This window comes from Schistocerca americana, chromosome 2 (genome assembly GCF_021461395.2).
Source record: "Schistocerca americana isolate TAMUIC-IGC-003095 chromosome 2, iqSchAmer2.1, whole genome shotgun sequence".
In the NCBI taxonomy this organism is placed as follows: domain Eukaryota; kingdom Metazoa; phylum Arthropoda; class Insecta; order Orthoptera; family Acrididae; genus Schistocerca; species Schistocerca americana.
Genome location: NC_060120.1, coordinates 560,055,585 through 560,077,202, shown reverse-complemented (window position 1 = coordinate 560,077,202; position 21,618 = coordinate 560,055,585). Strand labels below are relative to the sequence as shown.

At 42.8% G+C, this 21,618-nt stretch overlaps 1 protein-coding gene across 2 annotated transcripts in view; it reads right to left on the bottom strand.

Moving 5' to 3' along the window:
• The window catches only part of LOC124596513 (phospholipid-transporting ATPase IF-like), a 643,086-nt gene that overhangs the window by 168,638 nt on the left and 452,830 nt on the right, over positions 1-21,618 (bottom strand). For both annotated transcript variants that reach the window (XM_047135678.1, XM_047135677.1), the window contains one exon: positions 8,632-8,739. In XM_047135678.1, the coding sequence (XP_046991634.1) occupies positions 8,632-8,739 (108 nt within the window). The remainder of the gene's footprint in view (positions 1-8,631; positions 8,740-21,618) is intronic.

Genomic DNA, 21,618 nt, shown 5'->3' with positions numbered 1-21,618 from the left:
CGATGATATTCAATCTGTATATTGAGCAAGGAGTGAAGGAGACGAAAGAAAAATTCGGAGTAGGTATTAAAATCCATGGACAAGAAATAAAAACTTTGAGGTTCGCCGATGACATTGTAATTCTGTCAGAGACAGCAAAGGACTTGGAAGAGCAGTTGCCCGGAATGGACGGTGTCTTGAAAGGAGGGTATAAGATGAACACCAACAAAAGCAAAACGAGGATAATGGAATGTATTCGAATTAAATCGGATGATGCTGAGAGAATTAGATTAGGAAATGAGACACTTAAAGTAGTAAAGGAGTTTTGCTATTTGGGGAGCAAAATAACTGATGATGGTCGAAGTAGAGAGGATATAAAATGTAGACTGGCAATGGTAAGGAAAGCGTTTCTGAAGAAGAGAAATTTGTTAACATCGAGTATAGATTTAAGTGTCAGGAAGTTGTTTCTGAAAGTATTTGTATGGAGCCTAGCCATGTATGGAAGTGAAACATGGACGATAACTAGTTTGGACAAGAAAAGAACAGAAGCTTTCGAAATGTGGTGCTACAGGAGAATGCTGAAGATTATGTGGGTAGATCATATAACTAATGAGGAGGTATTGAATAGGATTGGGGAGAAGAGACGTTTGTGGCACAACTTGACTAGAAGAAGGGATCGGTTGGTAGGACATGTTCTGAGGCATCAAGGGATCACCAATTTAGCATTGGAGGGCAGCGTGGAGGGTAAAAATCGTAGAGGGACACCAAGAGATGAATACACTAAGCAGATTCAGAAGGATGTAGGTTGCAGTAGGTACTGGGAGATGAAGAAGCTTGCACAGGATAGAGTAGCATGGAGAGCTGCATCAAACCAGTCTCAGGACTGAAGACCACAACAACAACAACAACATTATAAAAAAGTATCTTTCAAAAGCCTGAATTTCAGAACAGCATTTTGTAAAAAATGATTTCAAATTGTAAGTTTTATAACAAGTTTTACAATATCGAAAGTGATGATTTTTATGGCTGAGAGGAGGGGAGGGACGGTTTTATACGGTTGAAGAAGTGCGTTCGGGAACCAAAAATGTTAGAAATTAAGCACAGCTACCTATCAGTTCCTCAACAGTTTCTACTGTAGATTCAGATATCAATAACTTCATGTAACCTCATAGAAACACAAATCATGTAGAACTGTGTATTGTTTTAAAACGTAACACCACAATCATCATTTCAGGAACACATCCCTCACATGCATTGCTCACTCGAGACTGTCTGAAATCTTCATTTCCTATTATTGCTTTTTATTCCAAAATACTCAATTTTAACTCCTCTGGGATCAGTATAAATTTAGCTCTAAACGTTTGGGAGTAATCTGTATTTAGATCTCAGATTTTAAATCAAGTCGTTAATTTTTTGATTCTGTAAGACAAAGACTTAATTTTGCAAACGATTAGATAATATTAACAAGAGGTGTGGAAAATCTATGTTATACAAGGAGTCCCAAGATGAATGGACAATATTCAGGATTATGGCAGGAACGATCATTCTAGGCAAAAAGGTGTAGTAAACATGGGCTCTAAAACGCATACCTTAAGAGCTATGAGCACTTCTTCATCTTCGATATTATAAAACAAATCTCTTCTGCTGCAAGCTCTTTGCTTTCTATATTTTGGCAGGTGGCAAAGTCCACGGAAACTAAGTAGACAGTCGGCGCAGTGGCCGATGGAGGCGACCGTATAGGCATGTCCCATTTAAAGTCACTCTCATTAGCCATCGTGCTGAAAGTCAACTTAGCCGGTCGGTGTGGCCGAGCGGTTCTAGGCGCTTCAATCTGGATCCGCGCGACGGTCGCAGGTTCGAATCCTGCCCCGTGCATGGATGTGTGTGGTGTCCTTAGGTTAGTTAGGTTTAAATAGGTAGTTCTAAGCTCTAGGGAACTGATGACCTCAGATGTTAAGTCCCATAGTGCTCAGAGCCATTTGAACCATTTTTTTTTGAAAGTCAAGTCAGTTTGCGCAGTCAGTAGTACAGACCAAAACATGAAAAAAAAGTGGTTCAGTAATCATGGGATTTAAAGTGCAAATCATAAGAGCTATTAGCACTTGTTCACCTTCACTACTGTGAAACACATCTCGTCTGTAGCAAAGTACGTATGGTGTAGATAAAAAAGTGTCTGAGGTCAACAGCGTTGTGGGTAGAGCATCAGTATCACAGAGCCAACGTTACTACACACGTAAACCAACGCGCACCATGGGCTCAAGTGTCTGGCGAATGACGTCACCAAGAGCGCTCATGCCCAGAGGCAAAAAGGGGGGGGGGGGAGAGTTCAAATGGTTCAAATGGCTCTGAGCACTATGCAACTTAACTGCTGAGGTCATCAGTCGCCTAGAACTTAGAACTAATTAAAACTATCTAACCTAAGGACATCACACACATCCATGCCCGAGGCAGGATTCGAACGTGCGACCGGAGCGGTCGCTCGGCTTCAGACTGTAGCGCCTAGAACCGCACGGCCACCGCGGCCGGCTGGGGGAGGATCGAGGGCACCCTCTCGCAACCAGCCCCTCAAGCTCTCATGGAAAGAAAAAAAATAGTGTAGTCAGAGACTAGTCAGATGTTTTTCTTTCAAGAACTGATTGAAAAGTCGGTATTACGCATGTTTTTAGGAGGGTCGGAACTGGAACTTTTTTATGGCGACTTAAAGTCACCATTTGTCTTCCATAATTTTAAAGATACTCGTTACCTACAGATCTAGCTGCCCCCCCCCCCCACCCCCTCCAAGATATCGCACGGGCGCCCGTGGACGTCATGTCCCCTCTACAGAGGCACACGCGATGATAGTCCGCATGCCGTGTCAGATCGCCAATTTGAATGTGGGGGCGAAAGGAACCCATTTTCACCAGGACTGCAAGGAGACGAATGCACCACACAGGCTTCAGCGGCAGATGAGTGACTCTTTCTACATTTGCATCTATACTCTGCAAACCATCTTACGGTATATGGCGGATGGTACTTTGTGTTCCACTGTCATTTTCCCCTTTCCCTGTTCCAGTTACATACGGTCCGTGGGAATAACGATTGCCAGGAAGCCTCCGCGTGGGTTCTAAACTCTCTAATTTTACCTTCACGTGTTTTCGCTGGATACACGTAGGAGGAAGCAATATATCCGTTGACTCTTCTAGAAACGTACGCTTTCGAAATTTTAATGGATCACACCGTGATAAGGAACGTGAGCACCTCCGTGACACTTTTACACTAACTAAATGAACCTGTAACGAAACGTGCTGCTCTTCCCCAGATCCTTTGTATTTCCTCATTCAATCCTATCTGGTGCGGATCCCAGACTGACGAGCGATGTCCAAGTATTGGTCCAACGAGTGTTTGGTAAGCTGTTTCATTTGTTGATGGACTACATTTCCTGAGGATTCCTCCAACGAATCTCCGTCTGGTATCTGTCTTACCCGCGATCAGTCTTATGTGGTCGTTCCATTTCAAATCGCTCCGCGCATATACGAGGGTGAGTCAAATGAAAACCTTAAATATTTTTTAAAATATTATTTATTGTGCACGCTCAATTCAAATGATCCTGCGCTTATAAAGTGCATAAATTCCTTTAGAAAAAAATTCTTTTGGTAGTCCGTCCAACCACTCCTGCACCGCGTGGCGTACCTCTTCATCAGAACGGAACTTCCCTCCTCCCATTGCGTCTTTGAGTGGTCCAAACATATGGAAATCACTTGGGGCAAGGTCTGGTGAGTATGGTGGACGAGGAAGACACTCAAAATGCAGGTCTGTGATTGGTGCAACTGCTGTACGGGCAGTGTGGGGCCTTGCATTGTCATGTTGCAAAAGGGCACCTGCTGACAGCAGTCCACGACGCTTTGATTTGATTGCAGGCCGCAGATGATTTTTTAGGAGATCTGTGTATGACGCACTGGTGACAGTGGTCCCTCTAGGCATGTAATGCTTCAAAATGACGCCTTTTTCGTCCCAAAAGAGAGTCAGCATAACCTTCCCTGCTGATGGTTCTGGTCGAAACTTATTTGTTTTTGGTGATAAGGAATGGCGCCATTCCTTGCTCGCTCTCTTCGTTTCCAGTTAGTGGAAGTGAACCCAGGTTTCGTCCCCAATAACGACTCTTGCAAGGAAGCCATCACCTTCTCGTTCAAAGCGCCGAAGAAGTTCTTCACAAGCGTCAACACGTCGTTCTCTCATTTCAGGAGTCTGCTGCCGTGGCACCCATCTTGCAGACGCTTTGTGAAACTGGAGCAAATCATGCACAATGTGGTGTGCTGACCCATGACTAATCTGTAAACATGCTGCAATGTCGTTCAGTGTGACTCGGCGGTTTCCTTCACTATGGCTTCAACTGCTGCAACGTTCTGTGGAGTCACAACTCGTTGTGCCTGACCTGGACGAGGAGCATCTTCCACTGAAGACACACTATTTGCGAACTTCCTACTCCATTCGTAGACTTGCTGCTGTGACAAACATGCATCACCGTGCTGAACCTTCATTCGTCGATGAATTTCAATAGGTTTCACACCTTCACTACGCAAAAACAGAATAACAGAACGCTGTTCTTCACTGGTGCAAGTCGCAGGTGGGGCGGCCATCTTTATACTGATACTGCGATGGTATGTGTGATGTGTGCATCTGCACTATTCTGCCACCTACAGGCCATTCTGCACGCTGTTTGTAGCATGCTTATCAATTTACAGGATAACGGCGCGAAATTTCGATTTGTTATTACAAGTTTAAAGTTTTCATTTGACTCACCCTCGTACTTCTAGATATTTTAGGGAAATAACGGCATCCAGTGATAGTTCTGTAATCATGTAATCATTAGAGGGTCTTTCTCTCTATGTATTCGCAATACGTTACGTTTGCTTGTGTTGAGGGCCAACTGTCACTCCCTGCGCCAAGAGTCGATCCTGTGCAGGTCGTCCTGCATTCCGCTACAATTTTCTAGCGTTGCGACTTTTCTGTATACAACAACAACACCCACGAAAAGCTTCATCGAACTTCCGACGTTATCTATTACGTCATTTACTTGTACCGTGAAAAGTAATGCCCCTCTAACACTCCCTTGAGTCACACCCGAAATTACTTGTACTTCTCAAGACTTCTCTCTATTTAGAATGACGTGCTATTAATTATTTGCTACAAACTCTTCAGTCCAGTCTCACAGTTGGTCTGATATTCCGTACGCTCGTATTTTGTTCACTAGGTGGCAATGCGGAACTATATCGAACGCTTTCCAGAAATTAAGGAACACGACATCTTCCTGGTCGCTTCCTTTTTTTGTGTCTCGTGGACGAACAGAGCGAATAAATTTCACACGATCGTCGCTTTCGGAACCCTTGTTGATTCCTGAAGAAGAGATTTTCGGTTCTGGAAATGTAATACGCGAGCATAAAACATGTTTCAAAATTCTACAAACGACTGGTATCAGAGATATAGGCCTTTAAGTTAGTTTTGTGCGGTCTGTTCGACGACTGTTCTTGTGTGTTAGTGGTTTCCCATGGCTTTCGGCTAATCACTGAGCCGGGTTTTTCAAAATAAATATCGAGTTCTCAAGGCTTTGTAGCATTTGAATGAAAGAGCAACTCAAACAGCTTTTATTACAAGCATTCAGTGTGAGCACCGTTTGTCACGTGGCACTCGGTGAGTCAACAGGTGAATTCTTCCGAAACCTTGATCAGTTTCTCTTAAGTAATTATTGCAACAACTGCTTCAATCCTGTTTCTTAAACTTTAGAGCTTGTAACTCACTCGTCCAACAAGTTCTTCGGTCACTCTCTCCTCAAGACTCAATAGTGTCTTCAAACTGATGGTATTACTCGGAGGATTACAATGGAACTTAATACCGAAAGCACGTTGCGTTGTAATAGCTCTAGTCCTTTCAAACTATAAAACACAAAAAGCTTTCTTTTAATTAGTAGCCATCTTTGCTACGTGCGCTTTCTAACGGAAGATACTGGAAACGTGCATGCGCATGTGCATACGTATACAAACAAAACTGAGTTAGTCTTTCATTTGATGTATTATTTATAATTGTAAGTTGAATATGATAATGATACAAAGTCTTAAAACACCGATATTCATTTTGAAACACCCTGTATATCAGAGAACAGAAAACAATAAAAGAGACAACTGAAACGAAAGTCTAGTTTTAAGCGGATCACCCGAAAGGGGACAGTAAATGGGATAGCTCCTAGGTAAGGAAGGATGAATTTTTTTCCACAAACGTAATTAATCAAGAATCCAATGTACCTTTCGTGTTTGCCTGAATTTTCTCGTATTCAGATCTTAGAAGGAGCGAACTAGGTTTTACTTACAAAAACTTTCAAAAGCCACGATCGCATAAATTAATCTTAATTGCTGACAACCGGTTTCGACAGTTGTAACTATCTTCCGGACTTCAGAAAATTTTTGTTATAAAACGCACACCATTGCGAGTTTGGGGAAGAGACAAAGGCCTTCTATACCATATCACTAAATTACTTAGCGAAACGGGCTGTTTCTGTTAATAAATATCAATTATTTGACTGGATGACGCTATATGAAAACCCAGATTGGGTGATGATTGGAAACACTATTATATACCTGAAGATAGTGTGAAGATTTCAGGTAGCAATTGTTTTCAGGAGTATACACTACATGATCAAAAGTATCCGGACACCCCCAAAAACATACGTTTTCATATTAGGTTCATTGTGCTGCCACCTATTGCCAGGTACTCCATATTAGCGATCTCAGTGGCCATTAGACATCGTGAGAGAGCAGAATGGGGCGCTCCGCGGAACTCAACGGACTTCGAACGTGGTCGGGTAATAAGGTGTAACTTGTGTCATACGTCTGTACGCGAGATTTCCACACTCCTAAACATCCCTAGGCTCATTGTTTCCGATGTGATAGTGAAGTGGAAACGTGAAGGAACACGTGCAGCACAAAAGCGTACAGACCGGCCTCGTCTGTTGACTGACAGAGACCGCCGACAGTTGAAGAGGGTCGTAATGTGTAATAGGCAGACATCTATCCACACCATCACACAGGAATTCCAAACTGCATCAGGGTCCACTGCAAGTATTATGACAGTTAGGCGGGAGGTCAGAAAACATGGATTTCATGGTCGAGCGGCAGCTCATACGCCACACGTCACGATGGTAAGTGCGAAACGACTGAACAGTGGAAAAACGTTGTGTGAAGTGACGAATCGTGGTACACAATGTGGCGATCCGATGGCATGCTGTAAGTATGGCGAATGCCCGGTAAACGTCATCTGCCAGCGTGTGTAGTGCCAACAGTAAAATTCGGAGGCGGTGGTGTTATGGTGTGGTCGTGTTTTTCATGGAAGTGGTTTACACCACTTGTTGTTTTGCGTGGCACTATCACAGCACAGGACTACATTGATGTTTTAAGCACCTTCTTGCTTCCCACTGTTGAAGAGCAATTCGGGGTTGGCGATTGCATCTTTCAACACGATCGAGCACCTGTTCATAATGCACGGCCTGTGGCGGAGTGGTTGCACGGCAATAACATCCCTGTAATGGACTGGCCTGCACCGAGTCCTGACCTGAATCCTATAGAACATCTTTGGGATGTTTCGGAACGCCGACTTCGGCGAGGCCTCTCCGACCGACATCGATACCTCTCCTCAGTGCAGCACTCCGTAAAGAATGGGTTGCCATTGCCCAAGAAACCTTCTAGCACCTGATTGAACGTATGCCTGCGAGAGTCGAAGCTTTCATCACGGCAAAGGGTGGGCCAACACTACATTGAATTCCAGCATTACCGATGGAGGGCCCCTCGAACTTATAAGTCATTTTCAGTCCGCATACTTTTGATCACATAGTATATGTATCTGGAGAGCTTTTTAGAAACTATGCGTGACTCGGAAGGATGAAGTCTAAACACCAGGTGGAAGGAAGGTGGACTTACTTTTTTAAGGAAACCGAAAATCCTGAACGCAAATGTCAACTACTAAAATATGCGAGTATTTGTTTTCTAATCCCGCAGACAACGCCATTGTGGAAAGCGAATTTTCACTGATGTCGGACCAGAGACTGTGGAATCAATCGTATGGTTCCAGTTTATCAACAAGCCGACTTTCATGGAGTTTTATAAATACGCAAAGAGAAAAAAGACTCACTAAAAAAGGTAAAATCTTGGTGTACCAACTACTTCTGCCGCAACAAGTTCCATGTAAGCGTGTTCTAAATAAAAAGTAGTTATATTAAATGATTTTTTTTACTTCATTTCTACACCTCCATCTTAGAGTGTCCCGACGAGGTCCCAGGTAGACAAGGCAACCCTATACGTATGCGAAAATTTCCATGCGAACAAGGTGCTTTTTTAAATGTAAATGGTTTTATTGTCCACAGACCTGAGTATAAAGAGTTGTATTTTATCCACCATAATGACAACATGGCATCAGGTACTAACTCACACTGGAACAAATTTTATAACAAAAATGTTTTGAAGACTAAAAGACGACAGTTACAACTGCCGAAATTGGTTGTCAACAATAAAGACTAATTTACGTGATCTTGCTATTGAAAACTTTTTCCGTTCTTATCTTTCTCATGTACATGGTATCCCGGAAGAGCGAAACAACAAAAAGGGTAAAACTGGACGTGTGAAGGGTTACCTTGGCAGAGATGACTCTGTTGTCGGGATACTTGATGCGCTCTCCGGTAGCTGGGGCACCTCCAATCCACACGCTGCGGGTGTCCCCCACAGAGGACACGCGGTTACCCTGCAACCATACAAATACGGCTCACCTCACATACACGCATCTACAAACAACATATTCATAATCTATTACATCATGAATGTTTTTATGACGCACTGTAAATTACACACACGCCGCGCGTTTTAACGCCATTACGCGTTCAGTCTTTGTAGCATCGACAGCCTCTCAATAGCGCCACTTAACTTTTTTCGCTTCTGAGCCACAAAGCACAACAAATTAAAGGATATAAAACAAACTCTTACTTTGTTGCTATATTACTATTAAATGAATAGCATGCGTCTTGCATTTCAAAGAGCACATCGATAATCGTAATCCTACAGTGTTGATCTCATAGATTATCAGGAACTAAGATAACTCGCCGACTCTAAGGAAACGAGAAACAAAACTCTACACAGGTATATGTATATCAGCGAAACGCGTGGCACACATTTAATTCCTATACATCATAGACACATACCGTAGCGTCAAGTCAAACAACAATTCCTGTGTTGCCATATCGCACTCACTCAGCGCTACTACAGACGACAACGTTCAGAGAAGTTAAACATGCGTCTTACACAGATAAAAATCTGAATTTGATATACACAGACAATAATTGTTTATTGAGACTCTAGGCAGGGTGTCGGATTATTTCTACAATTATTTAAAATCACACCGATTAGTTAAGATTCATACATCGTTTATGGAACTAATACTACAGTAACATGTACAACATGTAATGCAGTAGAATCGCTGGAGAAAAAAGGATAATGAGGGAGATATTCATTATTTCCGTTGTTCCCATTTTTCATTTTCCGGTCGAAGGAACAGAAAGGGCTCTTTGAGACCCGGCCCATTTAAGAGTCGTTTTTCTTCCCAATTAAATATTCCAGTACGCTGGGCGTGAGTCAGAGGATACACAGTTGGGAATATTTCGGAGACGATTTCCAGTTCTAACATTCACCTGATAACCAAAGGACAATTTTATCTGATGCGGGTGTTGGTAGTAACTTATTTCTGGGACAATGTCATCAATTTTTACCAGACAAAAATTAAAAATTAATCTTCCTCTCTCTCTCTCTCTCTCTCTTTGTGTGTGTGTGTGTGTGTGTGTGTGTGTGCGCGCGCGCTATGGAAACTGATAATGTTATACACGTTACTGTCACTACAGAACTGATGCTCTTAATGGTAAATGGTCTGTGAAAATGTAGTAGTGTATACTTGCATGGCCAGTGGGCAATGGTTATTTGGATGCTGGATATAATTTCGAACTCTGTAGTTGCCTCAACAAACGCGAAATTAGAACAGCTGAAACAGTTACCTCAAAATTTCCCAGTTCGCAGAAATACGGCCAAAGACGTTAAATCGACAGTTCGAAGCCATACGCCTCGTTTCAGTTAGGGCCTGAGCGGAGAGAGAAACGTTCGAATCACGTTCGTCCTCTACAGTCACGCGCGAATCAATCGCTTCTGCTGCCTCGAGATGACTGGGTGTTTGTGTTGTCCTCGTTATTTCGTGATCATTCATGAAAGTGCCGAGACTGGGCTGAGCAAAGGTTGGGAATATTTGTACGGGCGCTGATAACCGCGTAGTTGTGCGCCCCAGAAACCAAACATCATCATCATCATCATCCTCGCTTCTGTGTAACTGCATGGGACGACGTACCTCAACTGCATGGGGTGACGTATCTCATATCCCCTTACTGATAACGGCATGGAAGTTTGGACTCGGGCCCTGCTATTGTAGTAACAATACGTATCTGTAATTTTATAACAAATTTCCGAGAAAGAAAATCAGCTCATGTTGTCGGCAGACACAAAACGGGTATGAAGAAGTGTTCATCGAATAAGTTTTAGAGCCTGTTCCCAAATACCATCCACAATCTTGATTGCTTAAATGCAAACAACTAAACGTTCATTTTGTGTTGCAACGTTGGCGTTTAAAGTCCTTTTCATCTAAGGTATATGAAACCTGATTTAGTTCAAGATCTCCGTAATGCGCTTAGTTTCAAGTTGCCAGTAGGCTATATGTATACAGATTAAAGTGAGGGTGATTTTAAAAGTATTTGTTTATCATTATGGTGAACCTCGCAGTTTTGTGTGAGATAAAATTCCGAACTACATTGCACAATAACTACGCGTTAAAATAGTATCATAAACGCTCGGATGAGGTGGATCAGTATAATAGCAGACAACTTCGCAACGCTACTACATTTGACTTCTCACTTTCTTTTCATGTATCCTTTTTTGTGCTCTATAGTTAACTCTTTGTTACTTAAAGCTACACACCTTGTTGATCGGCCATCTCATGGTAACTTGTGAGATCTATCTTCCAGTCGTACTTCTACAGTGTATCATGCACTATTCGTCATTTATCTTTAGCATTTTCTGGTGTTATTCGATCTAATTTTGTTGTTAAATTCATATAGTCTCTTTATTACCTATCACTTAGAGTCAGTTATAAGCTGACATAGTACTTCATCAAGACCTTTGTTTCGATCGTTTGACTGCGAAACGGAATCCATTTAATATTTGTTTGGGACATTGCGGACTTTGCTTTCTTTTTAACGGGTAAAAACTGGGCAGTTGAATTCAAACATTGCATACTTATCTTGAAGACGACTGACATAAAGAACATTCCAAAAGTGCAGCCACGCAGGAGATCCTCGAGAAAGAGCACAGTGTGGTACCGAATGATCGTCGGTTAAAAGTGTACGAAACATCTTAACGTCATCGGCGTACCAGAACAAAGAATACGATACGTTTTATACTTTTGTGTAAGAGGAATGTCGCGTTTGGTGAATGCTAACCAAAAGCTAATGCAAAAACGTGTTTTTCTGCAGCGTTATGTTATCAACATGCCACCCTTGTGCAGTTCAAACGTCGTGATTTGTGCAACACATTTCAGGTATCCCTTACATCTTCAGGCCATTGTGATAATCAAGAGGCTTCAAGTGTGGTACATTGAAAATAAAATTGCCAGTAATAAACCATGAATCATTGCTGAAAACTATGGCTGAAGGGTTGGTGGGAAAAAAAAGAATCGCAGAGGCACTCCCAGATATCAGTATACAGCATTTTTCAGGAGGAATGGTAAATATTTTAAGAGTTGGGAATATACGCTAATTCGAATAAAACCTTCGATAGAATATGTGTTCAGATTTTACTGGTCACAGCTGTTGGAATGTAACCGAAACTAACTGGTAAGTAAGGGCAAATATTTAAATTCAGAGTTGCTTTTCATAGCTTTCGTCTCCAACTTCAGTATACTGTCGCATTCTTTTGATAACAGTACTGTGTAGCTGTTCTGAGGTCGTCTTAGCTTCCTTTTGCGATTGGAGCATTACTAATAACTCGAACGAAGAGTTCGTCTCTTGTGTTTATTTTGTCTTTGTAGATTCCGCCCTTATGGTATCCCCATTGACAAAAATCTTACGGAGTAAGGTGCGGGGATCTTGGTGGCCAAGAGACGTGACGGTCCGGCTCTTGAATCTGGTACTCTGTGGTTTGGAAATCGCATACCGTATTCTCTACAAGCAGCAGCAGCCCTTCCATTATAAAACCCATGTACAAATACCGTATCGGCATACTAAGCATTTGTAAATACGTGCAGTGTGCTTAAACGATACGTAGAATAGGCCAGCAAATTACGATCACAACTTGAATTTTAAAACAAAAATGACAATCGATAACTACACCCATAGCGAATGGAGTACCAATACCATGACCAACGCGCTAAATGAAAACTTAGTTGTATCTCTGGCACCATTAAAAACTCGATGTATGATACACTATGTTCTAAAAAGTATCCGGACACCCCAAAAACATACGGTTTTCATATTAGGTGCATTGTGCTGTCACCTACTGCCAGGTACTCCATATCAGCGACCTCAGTAGTCATTAGACATCGTGAGAGAGCAGAATGGGGTGCTCCGTGGAACTCACGGACTTCGAACGTTGTCGGGTGATTAGGTGTCACAGGCGTCATACTTCCGTACGCGAGATTTCCACACTCCTAAACATCCCTAGATCCACTGTTTCCGATGTGATAGTGAAGTGGAAACGTGAAGGGACACGTACAGCACAAAAGCGTGCAGGCCGATCTTGTGTTGACTGACAGAGACCGCCGACAGTTGAAGAGGGTCGTAATGTGTAATAGGCAGACATCCATCCACATCATCACACAGGAATTCCAAACTGCATCAGGATCCACTGCAAGTACTATGACAGTTAGGCGGGAGGTGAGAGAACATGGATTTCATGGTCGAGCGGCTGCCATAAGCCACACATCACGCCTGTAAGTGCCAAACGACGCTTCGCTTGGTGTGAGGAGCGTAAACATTGAACGACTGAACAGTAGAAAAACGTTGCGTGGAGTGACTAATCGCGGTACGCAATGTGACGATTCGATGGCTAGGTGTGGGTATGGCGAATGCCCGGTAAACGTCATCTGCCAGCGTGTGTAGTGCCAACAGTAAAAATCGGAGGCGATGGTGTTAGGGTGTGGTCGTGTTTTTCATGGAGACGGCTTGCACCACTTGTTTTTCTTTTCTTTTTTTTGCGTGGCACTATCACAGCACAGGCCTACATTGATGTTTTAAGCACCTTATTGCTTCCCAATGTTGAAGAGTGATTCGGGGATGGCGATAACATCTGTCAACACGATCGAGCACCTGTTCATAATGCACAGCCTGTGGCGGAGTGGTTGCACGACAATAACATCCCTGTAATGGACTGGCCTGCACCGAGTCCAACCTTGAATCCTATAGAACATCTTTGGGATGTTTTGGAACGCCGACTTCGTGCCAGGCCTCCCCGACCGACATCGATACCTCTCCTCAGTGCAACACTCCGTAAACCACGCTGCTTAGCGCCCGAAAACCTCAAAACACACACACAACACTCCGTAAAGAATGTGCTGCCATTCCCCAAGAAACCTTCCAGCACCTGATTGAAGGTATGCCTGCAAGAGTGGAACCTGTCAACTAGGCTAAGGGTGGGCCAACACCATACTGAATTCCAGCATTACCGATGGAGGGCGCCACGAACTTGTAAGTCATTTTGAGCCAAGTGTCCGGGTACTTTTGATCACATAGTGTACATGGAACGGTTTATTCCATTTAGTCTATATCACCACCTCCTAAAATACACCGACGGAAAGAAATCGCAGTACCAAAAAATAATTAATGTAGAGTAATGAAATACGTTTGTTTAGGGAACATATTTAAGTGATTAACACAGCAAGAACACAAGTTAATGTAAGCGCAAGATAAGCCATTGCAAAAGTGAAATGCTGGTACATTAATAATAACTGGTGTAACCGCCAGAATGTTGAATGCAAGCATGCAAACATGTTTGCCGCATGTTAGTTTCTGGGATGAAGTTCGATGCCTATTGCACTTGGTCGGGCAATACTGGGACTGTTAATGCTGGTTGTAGATCACGATGGAGTTGTTGTACGATGATGTCCCGTATGCGCTCGACTGGAGACAGATCTGGTGACTTCACAGACCAAGGCAACATGACGACTTCAGGCCATATGGGTTTTATTTTTAATGAAAATCGATTTATATCTTACGTCAAATTTAGGATTGTCTTTTGTTCGGAATTATCTGTAACCAATAAGAATTTTGTCGAAGTTCGATATATATTTTTTTTATTTCGGAGACCTGATTGTTAATTTATAATGTTATTTGGACTCTTTTTGCCAAGTGTATGTAGATTTCTATTTTCTCCAAGATGCTCATGGAGCTTCCATTTTGGACTTTATGAAGAATGTAAAGACTATATCTTCTGCAGAGCGTTGATTTCCGCGAAAATGATGGACTATCATTACAGTGCGTTTTGCACAATCTGTAGCTGCATAACAGCATATAAAGGATGATTTCGTATGGTTATTTGTTCCCACATCACGACAGGGACAAAACAATAACAACAGCAGAGATGGAAACCGGTGGCCTTACACCAAAATGCGTCAAGTTGAGTTCTTCTGCCAGAGAGACTATGGCCAGCGTTTTCTGGGATGATAGAGGGATTCTTTTTACTCATTACTGCAAGTCTGGATAGAGAAATACAATTGAAAGAGTAATGCTTTGATCAACCAGAAGGTTGGTTTTAACACCACAGCTAGGTATAGTCTTATTGGACGGGGTGTGCCCTTCTCTTCCTCCGACCTTGAATTAATTTATACAAGCAGCTGTAGGGGGACGTACAGTTTAATATTGACTCTGCACCACGGACAACTCGGCATTTTCCTCATTAATAAGCATTGCCAGAGGAGACAGAAGTGCTAAGTGACAGACAAAAGTCACGGGACCAACAATGTTTTCAGATAATGTATACTTAATTGGGGGAGGGGTGGGGGATTTGCACCTTATGTTTATATTAAAGCATGTTATACATTCCAAAATCTCCTAAAATTCCTTATTCTGAAGAACACTCACAGTATTGTTTGACTTGTCGTAGCAGGTGAAAATTATGGATTTATTGTTTTCGATTTCGGCAAAAACGCCAGAACATGGGGTTCAGCTGTTCTTCAGAATACAGAACACCTCCACCCGATGTTCTGCGTTTCTGCTAAAATCGAGTACAATGAATCTCATAATTTTCACCTGCTGGGACAAGTAAAACAATATTGTGACTGTGTTCGTAACAAAAATAAAATGAGCGACTTTCATGAACTCTCTCTGCATATTTTACATCAATGCAGCCTGTGCAAAATACTTGACCATGTGTGTTTGTCAAAGCATGCAGTTACGTTTGTAGCCACCTTAATACAGTTGAGGTACTAAAACACACGGAACGAACTTTATCGTAGAATTTACACGAATCACGTACGTAGCATAATACCCTGCCTCACACTGTAAATACGATGTGGCGACAGGAATGACGTCCACCCAAAGATAACGCAATAGTGATAACTGCAATATGGGCGAGTCTCATCATTAGGCGGACCCGCACAGTAGGAATAATGCTAGGAAATCGAATACGTAGTTCGTACACCAATAAGAGGGCTTCACAATAAAATAATATGATTTTTAATTAGCTGCACCGTGGTTCGGAATCTGCATTAAACCGTAGATCCCTCTCTCTGTAACTGGCTGAGAAAATCAGTTCAGAGATCGGGGAAATGCCACCTCCCATTAATTCAAACCAACCTAACAGGCCATCCTTTTTGTCGGCTTGTGACGTCCAAAAACAGTTTTAAAAATTAAATACTGTATCGCACTACATTCTGGGGATACCAGGTTTGGTTCGTCAACCTCTCCCTAATGAAATGGGAGCTCAAATCATCAACAGCAAATTTTTAATAAGTGCTGTCTCAACTACGCCTCTAAAATTGCTATTATGTCAGCCATCAACTAGAAAAGTACCGTTTTTGAGATTTCTCTTCACTTCCGATTCAGTAATCACACCCATATTTCTCGTTATTTCCATTATTAGACGCTCGGCAGACTTGTGCTTACGACAAAATATTCTCAGACCATCAGCACAAAATTTCCAGTTTTGCCACAATTAATATGGATGTAGAGCAATACTGCACATTGCTGCTGCTATTTTTAGACTTACGGGAAAGCCAGCACAAGGCTAGTTTTCAGATAGCCGATTCCTCCGAAGTAAAAGAGCGACTGAAGAAAGGAAGACAACAGTTTAGCTTCTTGTCGAAATCGATGCCTTTACTGCAGATGGTTCAAATGGTTCAAATGGCTCTGAGCACTATGGGACTTAACATCTGTGGTCATCAGTCCCCTAGAACTTAGAACTACTTAAACCTAAGGACATCACACACATCCATGCCCGAGGCAGGATTCGAACCTGCGACCGTAGCAGTCGCGCGGTTCCGGACTGAGCGCCTAGAACCGCTAGACCACCGCGGAGCTCAGGCTCGATACAGAAAAATATGGAGAAGGAATTCGGCTGTGATCTATTCAGAGGAACTATTCCGGCATTCTCCTCAAATAATTTAGGGAAACCAGTGCGTTTTTTCGTGTACTGTGCCGTCTATGCTTGATGTTTTAGATGCGGCACCTGACACATTAAAACGTCGGGAATAAATGGCATAATACATAAAAAACGCGCTTGAAAATGGGAATCATTTCCCGAAATGCGTCGTGCAAGAGATAAATAGAAAGAAGACCCACAACTTTCAACAAGTTCGGTGTCACACTGCAAGTTATTCCGTCCAGTAATTGGCAGTACGTAGCTGTCTAAACAAGTCGTGATGCGTGAGTTCTCGGAAACGCAGAAAATCGAATATTGCCCAGCGGTAAAGTTTTTTTTATAAAAAATGATTTGACGCCAACCGAAAATCATTTGTGTTTCATAAATGTGTATAGTGCTTTTTCTCCTTCAGTTTCCATGTTGAAGAAATGGGCTGTCAAGTTTAAACGAGGTTGTTAAAGTGTCCAAAATGATCCATTTAAAGAATGTTCGAGAATTGCAACCATATTAGAAATTGTCAAAAAAATCCACATCATGATCTTCGAATATCATGTCGTGCCCTTTTTTTTTACAATCTTCGATAATCGGTATACCAAGTTTTCTGAAAATGCTAAAATTGTAGGGATTTCAAACATGGGTATTCGCAGAAATTTATCCAAGAGAAGGAAAAATTATAAAATTGCCACTTTTTTATGTAACTGAATCGATGATTTTGAAAACGCGTTGTGCCCTAAGCCCTATTTTGACAGAAAATATACTAAATTAATTGGTTAGCAAACTACTGATAATTATCTGTTTAATACTTTTAAGTTAGATTACTTTCATAGATGAATGGTATTCATAATTCAATAGTGTCTGCAATCTTTCGACATTAATTATGGACGCTAGCTATTTTATTTAAGAGTCTGAAATAATCTCATTATTTGATTAATCCAAGGGGATAAATGAGTTATGAAATACAGATATAAAATACTCAGGAAAATGAAATTCAAGCGGTGTTACGTCGACACTGAAATTAAAAACGTGGAACATAAAAACTCAGAACGACTGAAAAAAAACCTGTTGGATAGTAGCAAAAAAATAATCAACAAAAAATGCCGCTTTAATGTTTCACAAAGAGAAGAAACATGGAATAAACCTTAAAAAAAGACTTGTTAAACTTCAAATCTTTGTTTGCTTACGAAACTTCCCATCTGATCACGTTAACATATTATCTGTATTACTTCCATGCCTTCTGTTTTTAATGTTGACTGGCGTAACTAAAGTTGAATAAAATGTATTTTGGAAGTTACGTTTTTGTTCCCTGGAAAAGGCCTACAAAAAGACCAGCATTGGACTGAATGAATTTAGTAATTTCCCAAAAGTACACTCAATTAGAACCGACTTTTAGCAGCTTAGGACAAAACCACTGCTTCATTTTGACACAGTATTGTGAAGTCAGGCCAACTAGATTGCAGAATTCGTAGCTCTAAGAGGGTATTTGGCTCTGTGTTGCACACCATACAATTGAGAAAGTCCCAATCCATGGGGATGACATCTCTTCTGCTTCCGGAAACGGTACCATCTTTTTCCGAGTGATGTTCTTAGCTCAAATGTACATACAGGGTGTTTCAAAAATGACCAGTATATTTGAAACGGCAATAAAAACTAAACGAGCAGCGATAGAATTACACCGTTTGTTGCAATATGCTTGGGACAACAGTACATTTTCAGGCGGACAAACTTTCGAAATTACAGTAGTTACAATTTTCAACAACAGATGGCGCTGCAAGTGATGTGAAAGATATAGAAGACAACGCAGTCTGTGGGTGCGCCATTTTGTACGTTGTCTTTCTGCTGTAAGCGTGTGCTGTTCACAACGTGCAAGTGTGCTGTAGACAACATGGTTTATTCCTTAGAACAGAGGATTTTTCTGGTGTTGGAATTCCACCGCCTAGAACACAGTGTTGTTGCAACAAGACGAAGTTTTCAACGGAGGTTTAATGTAACCAAAGGACCGAAAAGCGATACAATAAAGGATCTGTTTGAAAAATTTCAACGGACTGGGAACGTGACGGATGAACGTGCTGGAAAGGTAGGGCGACCGCGTACGGCAACCACAGAGGGCAAAGCGCAGCTAGTGCAGCAGGTGATCCAACAGCGGCCTCGGGTTTCCGTTCGCCGTGTTGCAGCTGCGGTCCAAATGACGCCAACGTCCACGTATCGTCTCATGCGCCAGAGTTTACACCTCTATCCATACAAAATTCAAACGCGGCAACCCCTCAGCGCCGCTACCATTGCTGCAAGAGAGACATTCGCTAACGATATAGTGCACAGGATTGATGACGGCGATATGCATGTGGGCAGCATTTGGTTTACTGACGAAGCTTATTTTTACCTGGACGGCTTCGTCAATAAACAGAACTGGCGCATATGGGGAACCGAAAAGCCCCATGTTGCAGTCCCATCGTCCCTGCATCCTCAAAAAGTACTGGTCTGGGCCGCCATTTCTTCCAAAGGAATCATTGGCCCATTTTTCAGATCCGAAACGATTACTGCATCACGCTATCTGGACATTCTTCGTGAATTTGTGGCGGTACAAACTGCCTTAGACGACACTGCGAACACCTCGTGGTTTATGCAAGATGGTGCCCGGCCACATCGCACGGCCGACGTCTTTAATTTCCTGAATGAATATTTCGATGATCGTGTGATTGCTTTGGGCTATCTGAAACATACAGGAGGCGGCGTGGATTGGCCTCCCTATTCGCCAGACATGAACCCCTGTGACTTCTTTCTGTGGGGACACTTGAAAGACCAGGTGTACCGCCAGAATCCAGAAACAATTGAACAGCTGAAGCAGTACATCTCCATCTGCATGTGAAGCCATTCCGCCAGACACATTGTCAAAGGTTTCGGGTAATTTCATTCAGAGACTACGCCATATTATTGCTACGCATGGTGGATATGTGGAAAATATCGTACTATAGAGTTTCCCAGACCGCAGCGCCATCTGTTGTTGAAAATTGTAACTACTGTAATTTCGAAAGTTTGTCTGCCTGAAAATGTACTGTTGTCCCAAGCATATTGCAACAAACGGTGTATATCTGTCGCTGCTCGTTTAGTTTTTATTGCCGTTTCAAATATACCGGTCATTTTTGAAACACCCTGTACCTACAATGGCCGTGTTCTTCGAGGAGCACTACAGAAGCTCTGCACTGTAAAACTGAATGTACACTACTGGCCATTAAAATTGCTACGCCACGAAGATGACGTGCTACAGACCCGAAATTTAACCGACAGGAAGAAGATGCTGTGATATGCAAATGATTAGCTTTTCAGAGCATTCACACATGGTTGGCGCCGGTGGCGACACGAGGAAAGTTTCCAACCGATTTCTCATACACAAACAGCAGTTACCGGCGTTGCCTGGTGAAACGTTGTTGTGATGCCTCGTGTAAGGAGGAGAAATGCGTACCATCACGTTTCCGACTTTGATAAAGGTCGGATTGTAGCCTATCGCGATTGCGGTTTATCGTATCGCGGCATTGCTGCTCGCGTTGGTCGAGATCCAATCAGTGTTAGCAGAATATGGAATCGGTGCGTTCAGGAGGGTAATACGGGACGCCGTGCTGGATCCCAACGGCCTCGTATCACTAGTAGTCGAGATGACAGGCATCTTATCCGCGTGGCTGTAACGGATCGTGCAGCCACGTCTCGATCACTGAGTCAACAGATGGGGACGTTTGCAAGACAACAACCATCTGCACGAACAGTTCGACGACGTTTGCAGCAGCATGGACTATCAGCTCGGAGACCATGGCTGAGGTTACCCTTGACGCTGCATCACAGACAGGACCGCCTGCGATGTTGTACTCAATGACGAACCTGGGTGCACGAATGGCAAAACTTAATTTTTTCGGATGAATCCAGGTTCTGTTTACAGCATCATGATGGTCGCATCCGTGTTTCGCGACATTGCGGTGAACGCACATTGGAAGCGTGTATTCGTCATCGCTATACTGGCGTATCACCCGGCGTGAAGTATGGGGTGCCATTGGTTACGCCTCTCGGTCACTTCTTGTTCGCATTGACAGCACTTTGAACAGTGGACGTTACACTTCAGATGTGTTACGACCCGTGGCTCCATTCGATCCCTGCGAAACCCTACATTTCAACAGGATAATGCACGACCGCATGATGCAGGTCCTGTACGGGCCCGTCTGGGTACAGAAAATGTTCGACTGCTGCCCTGGCCAGCACAGTCTCCAGAACTCACTCCAATTGAAAACGTCTGTTCAATGGTGGCCGAGCAACTGGCTCGTCACAATACGCCAGTCACTACTCTTGACGAACTGTGGTGTAGTGTTGAAGCTGCATGGACAGCTGTGCCTGTACACGCCATCTAAGCTCTGTTTGACTCAATGCTCAGGCGTATCAAGGCCGATATTACGGCCAGAGGTGGTTGTTCTGGGTACTGATTTCTCAGGATCTATGCACCCAAATTGCGTGAAAATGTAATCACATGTCAGTTCTGGTATAATATATTTGTCCAACGAATACCCGTTTATCATCTGCATTTCTTCTTGGTGTAGCAGTTTTAATGGCCAGTAGTGTATATTCAGGAAGCGTTCACGGAGCTTCCTCGTCCGCAGTAAACGATAAACTACTGTTGTTTTTCCGTTGTGCAGTAAAGGGAGGTGGCGTCCTTGTGGGAACTGGGGGACGGGCGACGGACGTTTATACTGCTGGGCCATTTTTATGTTCTCCTGGGAATTGGCGTCGTTATCCGCGCGCCAGGGAATCAGCAGATCGACATGGGTGACAGAGAGGAGATCGAGAACATAATTTCAGCATGGTTCTATAAAGTTAAGCAGCCATCTTGACTGCAGAACGGAGCCGAAATCGCCACCGCATCTAGGAAGCGGTATAATGTCCCGGAAACAGAGTGACAACCGAAAAAATCCAAAACGTGTAATTATTG